Here is a 6,739-nt window from a genome sequence, read left to right on the forward strand (position 1 = left end):
TAGGTGTATCTCTGACAGCATCACCACCAACATGGGAGCACCACAGGGGTGCACACTCTCGCCACTGCTGTACTCCCCTCAGTGGCGGTCCTAGCCTGTTTGGCGCCCTGGGCAAATTCCTCTGGGTTTTTGCACAACCCAGGATTCAAATCATGAATACATAATGGGCTTGGATTTACAACATTATGAATGAAATGTGCTCTATTGGAAGCAACCGGCCCCCCTCCCCTTTACCAATGGTCCTAAAGTGTATATTTATTTTCTTACTCTTCTTATATACATTGTTTGTTTAATTGCACTGCTATAACTGGAGCCGATCGTCCTCTCGTCTCTCTATAAACTGCAGAGATGACAATAAAGTTTACTTTGACTTCAGCAGCAAGCAGGCGACAGCTCTCGCGCTCACTTTTCACATATAGAATTTCGAAAAAACATCGGTGCAAATTATAAGTCTGTATCATGATGTATGGTGATTTCTTGTTTGTTGGTTTATTTTTGTTATATAATTTTTTATTTTGTTTTATTTTGCGAGTTGGTTATTAGATGCTGCTCCAGCCTGTCAGAAAATCCCCCGCCGCCCCGCCCTCTTCTCCCTGTGCCGCAAGCAGCAGGTGCATCTCGCAAACGGAGGGCGGCCTTACTCCCAGCAAATGGGCGATAGAAAACCGATCGGTGCCTATGCCATCCCCAATATGCGCTGGCATAATGTCGGGGCAGCATGAGTACGAGCAATTTTTTAATTTCTTTTTTTGCTGATGCCCGTGATGCCACCCCGGGCAACCGCCCGTGTCGCCCGTATCAAAAAACCGCTACTGACTCCCCTATTACTTCCTTATGGTCACTGTTGTACATTACCGTTTACACTACTGCGGTCACTCTGTTCAATTACTCTGATAAATTACTCTGTTTACATTACTTTGGTCATTTACTTTATTCTACTTGCAGTGCTCTGTTAATACATTGATGTGCTAATGTGGCACAAAACACTTTTTCCATTTGCAGAATATACATTTTCATTTTTGTAATTTAAAGATATAATTTAAGATTTCAGAATCTTGAATCAAGTGGAAAAAAAGACACAAAAAGACACATATCCTCTCCCACTGTTGACTCTTGACACGGTGGCATGATCATGGTTCTGCGCAGTGAAGTATCACGACTACTGTGTCTGGACATCTGCCCTCTTTATTGAGTTTTGCCACAAAAAAAAAAAAATCTGCTTTCATCTCCTTTCATCCGATAACCCCTCGTAACTGATACACAATTAGGACTGGTTATTATGTTTTCCTCTTTAGGTACATATCAGTTTGATACTTGAAGGCCAGCATTGACCTAAAATAATAACTTACATTAAATGTGTTAAAGAAAATTAACAAGTTTGTTTTGAACCTGTAATGAGAGGAAAGTACAAATATTTATGCTAAATTGTAGAAAATAAAAGCCAAAAAATAAATATATGTGCACAAAGTACAGATACCTTACAATTTTAGCAAAGTACAATCATAATGTATTTTTATTTGTTTGGAGATGGGTCCTTCGTAAGTGTACAAAACGAGATATAAAGAAAAGCTGAGTCTGTACAAACTCTGAAATGAGAGGAAGTATGTCTGTATGATGCACCCAAACAGTTCATGTGCAGCTTGCTAACAAAGCTTTTGTGTGTAGTTGGAGTGCTTTCCTTGGTCCCACCTATGAGAGTATTAGGGCCACATTTAAAGAATAAAGTCAAAATTTCAACATTAAAGTCAAAATATGAATATTACAGTTGTTTCAAGGCAAACTGCTATGATTGCTATACCCTCTGAGTTAGTGAAATCATATTTCAGAATCAGTTTTACTCAAAATGAAGGAAATTATCTATTGTTTAGTGCATAAACAGTGTGGTGATCAGTAGGACTTTGAAAAGATGGTGTTCAAAGATGTGGTCAGACCAACAATTGTATAAAATGAAATAGCTAGCAGTGGACAGATAAAGGCTTGGGGAAGGTTACACCCCCATGTGAAAATAACATAATTCCTCTCAGATTTATGCTGTATCACAAGATGACTGATTAATTTGTTTCACTAAGTCACCAGAACAGGTCATTTTGAAGACTAAGGAAGTTTGTCAATTTCAAGAAAAAAGTTGATCTTTTTTTCTTAATATGGCTCCTTCATCTCCTTGAATCTCCTTCATACCCTTTTCCTCGGTTCTCCATTGAAATCACATTCAAGTTCAGGAGTAACATCATTTAATTTTGTTCAGAGCACATCAATACAGCTTTCAACTCAACGTTTTATTTTAAGCTAACACGAAACAATAAATAATTACATTTGTCTATCTGCTGCAGCTGCATTAGTAATGAACTCACATGAAGTATAAAATATATAAAAAATACATTAAAGAAAATATGTACCCAACACCATCAGAAAGTAAGCATAATTATACTGTAACAGCTGATCAATACATGAGAATCACTGTGTGCTTCAAACTTCACAGAACAAGTTTGATCTTACAAACAGCTGAACCTGAAGATTAAACACTTTCAATGACTCTGGTTCTGGTTCTGTAACATACAAGACACTGCATTCATGAATACTGGGGATAACAAACAGTTATTTTTATATCAGTGGAAGTTGAGCTTTTTGGACAGTTGAGTCAAACTGAACACCTTCTGTGGAAAAAAATGATACATATTTCACTTATTTTAAGAATTGTTTAAGAATTTCTCTCTTTTCTTTTCTTGAAAACATGATCAAACCGTTCCACAAAACAACAAGATGTAAATGAAAAGAACACAACATGTTACACTGACATGATCAGCTAACTTGGACAGATTTGTTGCTCCTTGTCCTCAACTTCTGTTCTTCTTGGTTTTATAATCACTTTTTTTCAGTCTTGAGGCAAAGTGAAAATATTGAGGGAACTGATGTTCATGCCTCAGTTATTACAGCCCAAGTACATCCTGGAAAAACCCTTTGGAAACATGTGACTCTTCTGGTTTTCTATTTGGACATTATTGTTTTTGTTTTTTTTAGTCACACATTATCCTTCTGTTTCTTTTAGCAATGGAGGCTTCTCTGACTCTGTATGAGTCACTGAGCCATTTCCATTTCCATGCTGTAGATCATCGGTTTGCTGGCATGAATTCTGTCTGTGTTTGGGTTGACTACATTTTCTGTAGATCACGACACCAACAAAAGCAACAACAACAACAACAGCAGCAGCAACTGGAAGACCAACTTTTAGTCCAACAGATCCAGCCTCCTTCCCTCCATCCTCTGTGTCTCCTCCTGTCTGACCTGCAGGTGAGAAACAGGTGTGAGGTGTCAGCTGTCAGGTAGGTGATGAGTGAAGAACAGAACAGAATCCATTTCCTCTTCAAACTGCTGTCAGACATTATCTACTGCACTCTGATCACATCACTCAGACCAGCTGCTTTCTACAAAGTCTCATCAACAACATCTTTAGAAACAAACATCAACAACCAGGAAGCAGCTTCACCTCTGATCACACACACACTCAACTCTACTGACTCACCTGAAGGAACGACTCTCAGTGTGACGATGCTGATGGGGTCAACATCCAAAATAGCTCTCTTTCTACGGTTTGTTCCTGCCTTGACACGACATTCGTATGTTCCAGTGTCATTAGTCGTCACATTGCTCAGAATCAAAGACATGTCTCCATCCTTCATCTGTCTGTCCTGCAGATCCACCCGGTTCTTAAAAGATGGATGCTGGTTGTCTGGATCCAACTGCTCATTCCGATAAAAAAGCACATATTCATCTCTCAGGTCAGCTCTGTTCCACTCCACACCTAAGATGATGTTATTTTTCGGAGCTCGACATGGTAGAACTACATCCTGTCCAGACTCAGCTGTGATGTTTTTCTGGTCTGAAAGAGGAAACAACGCAGAGCAGAGAGGTTATATTACACATTGTTCACACTGAGAGTTGCTGTGTTCAGTGATACTGAACAAAATGAGAGCTGTTATCACTGAGAGGATGAGGAGAAGATAAAGGTGCTGCTGAGCTACAGTAAGTGAAATCTATGAGGAGGAAAAAACTGTTTGTTCCAGCTATCATTAAAGCGAAAAATGCTGCTAGCACATTTAGTGCCACTGCACACCCACCCTCAGCAGATCTAACTTAACTAACGTAACTGTGTGTGTATATGTAAGCATTTAAACACTGCAGAGAGTAAAATTAACAGTAACAGTATTTTCTGTAAGTCCGCCCTTGTAACATCAAAAAAGCCGCACACCTTTGACGCTGTGCTTTCTTCTTTTTCTTCATCCACACATAAATGCAAAAACTGAGTTTTTGAAAATCTCCACCCTGGCAGGAGTTTCTAACAATCTCTGACCAAAAACACAGTTTACGTGTGGACGAAAGGTGCAAACGCATAGAAATATCTGCGTTTTCAAAAATATCCGTGTACGTGTGGACATAGCCTTAAACTCACCTAACCTCGCTTGTCATTGTGTTGTAATCAGCACAATAAGGCAAACATCTCCACTGAGACTATTTAATGCAGTGACACCTGTAGCCTGGGGAAAACCGCTATAAATATCCTGTAGTCCAGATGATAGATGGGAGTGGCTGGATGCATGTTGGTAGACAAGAAACCAGAAGATGAAAGAGCTTGAAGGCTGATCTAATCTAAGTGGAAATGAACTAAATGGTCAAACTGATTTCATCTCCACAGAGTGCTCACCTGTCCTACCCTTCATGCCACAAAGCTGCATTTTAGCCACATTACAGTAGTCTCCCTCAACAAGTGTGCAGTTACCTTGTTCTGGTTCCCAGTCCAACAACAGCTACAAGGGATTCACCTACATCTTATCATCAGGCTTTGCATGCAGCACAACAAGAACAGGCGGACTCTTCTGTATCAACTATATTAACATCTAAAGCTGTGCCTTTACAGCCCTCTGCATCTACAATTCCTGTGGTCTTTACTCATCTTTATTAGTGCAGCCTGTTCCTCCTGCTTCACCGCAGCCTCCGGCTACTGCTATGATGCCTAAAGATGCCAATCTATAGAATGTATGTGGATAAGTGTCATCACTAAAACAATATCGCTTCATAATCGCTGATAAGGAGACAAAGTCAAAAGCCAAGAAGCCAAGACTTATAGTGAACTCTTCAGATGTTGACAGTCTCACTGTCACATCCACCTGTTCATTCTCCTGCACCATCATATGTACAGCACTCCTACCCAGCACCCTTTTCTGCAACTCCTTGCCTTCTCTCATCTAACAAGTATGACCGATTCCCGCGGTCATTTTGACAGAGGATTTAGGTCGATTCTATCCTGCAGTGTTCCAACAAGTCTTCACACACTAAGCCTGTTTTATTGTCCCGCGAATATGTCCATCCACTTTTGGTTGAGGAGGGTCACCCACCCCAGATGTACTCAGGTGCGGGTCTACAAGAGCCTGACTGTACGGCATTGGAAGCCAGATGACGTAGGCCATTTCTGAATGTTCATTGGTTGGCAGGTGAAAAGGAGCAGGAAGTGATAGCAGAGTTTACAAAGAACAAGAGAAGCTAAAAAACTTCAAAGATCAAAAACTAAAGCACAAAAGGCACAGACAGTGACTGTAGCGATACTTGTCTTTGTTTTTAACACTCGGGAGCTTTTGGTATGTTAGCACTTCGCTCTGCTCTCGGCTGGCTGACAGACCAACAACAACACGAGCAACAGACCGATTAAAGCACAGAATTTTTACACTGCCACTATTTCAACCACAGATCTCACTTTAGTCAGAAGGACAGTCCCCAAAGCGGTACAGATAGCAAACATGCTAACTCTACGATAAAACAAGTACAGACCCCACCCAGCCTCGTGATGCATTCACGGACACAAACAAATGGAATCAACAAGAAACAAATTATTTGTGAAGTATTGGCACCACGTAAACGACCAAGATACCATTTTTCCCGTTTTACCTCAGAGGGAAAATTTGGGTTTATTAACCTCACCTGCCGAGACAAACACGAAGATGCCAAAAAACAGCAAAGTGGAGCAGACTGACGCAGTTACAGCAGGCATTTCCGTGTTCTTCTTTCTGATGTCCGGACAACAAGTTTGTTCTAAATGTGCTAGTCTAATGGTATTTCCTCTGAATAACAGACTACGACTTTTAAAAAGTAACTACGGGAGATTCAATTTAAAGTTTAAGCAAGACAAAGATTATTTGAGCTTCAGCCGATCGTTTCAACTTCACACTTGCGTTCAATTCTCTTAAGATAGTCGCATTTGAGTGACGTCAGGTTCGCTGAGCTATACGATCAAAAAGTGAGTCATAAGAAAAGAGGTGAAAACTAAAACAGCTCTGAGTGTTTCTTGAATGAACTCCGTAACCGCTCTCATCCATAAACAATCAGCTCCATGCTAGAGACCAAAGGACTTTAAAATTGTTCCACTGTACAACAATGTAAATATATAAAAATGAAGCCCTCAAACACTTTCCTGATTGGCGCCCTGTCTAACTTCTTTATAAGGGCTTAGAAAGTTTCTACCCAAATATTTGCTCATACAATTAAGGTAGCTTTAGCTTTCGTAACTCATGAGGCACAAACACAGGAATTTGAATATTTCTGATCATCTAAAAAGAGTATTAGACCTTATTGATTATTTACTTCTCATTTGATATTTTTCAGATTTCTACAAAACTTTTGATTCCATCAACAAAAAACAAAAAAAACATTCTGCACTTGATAGGTTTAGCTTCGGGGCGTTTCTTCTGTA

General features: G+C 39.9%; 1 protein-coding gene across 1 annotated transcript; it reads right to left on the reverse strand.

Moving 5' to 3' along the window:
* Window positions 1-2,703: 2,703 nt before the first annotated feature.
* On the reverse strand, window positions 2,704-6,052 carry LOC102781036 (coxsackievirus and adenovirus receptor homolog). The gene is made up of 3 exons (XM_087838813.1): window positions 5,971-6,052; window positions 3,521-3,877; window positions 2,704-3,282 (listed from the first exon to the last, which is right to left on the reverse strand). Exons 1-3 carry the CDS (start codon window positions 6,038-6,040, stop codon window positions 3,026-3,028), a joined length of 684 nt encoding a protein of 227 aa, XP_087694939.1. The 5' UTR covers window positions 6,041-6,052; the 3' UTR covers window positions 2,704-3,025.
* Between the last annotated feature and the right edge of the window lie 687 nt (window positions 6,053-6,739).

The sequence above is a fragment of the Neolamprologus brichardi genome, chromosome 3 (assembly GCF_056152115.1).
Source record: "Neolamprologus brichardi isolate AB-2024 chromosome 3, ASM5615211v1, whole genome shotgun sequence".
Classification (NCBI taxonomy): Eukaryota; Metazoa; Chordata; class Actinopteri; order Cichliformes; family Cichlidae; genus Neolamprologus; species Neolamprologus brichardi.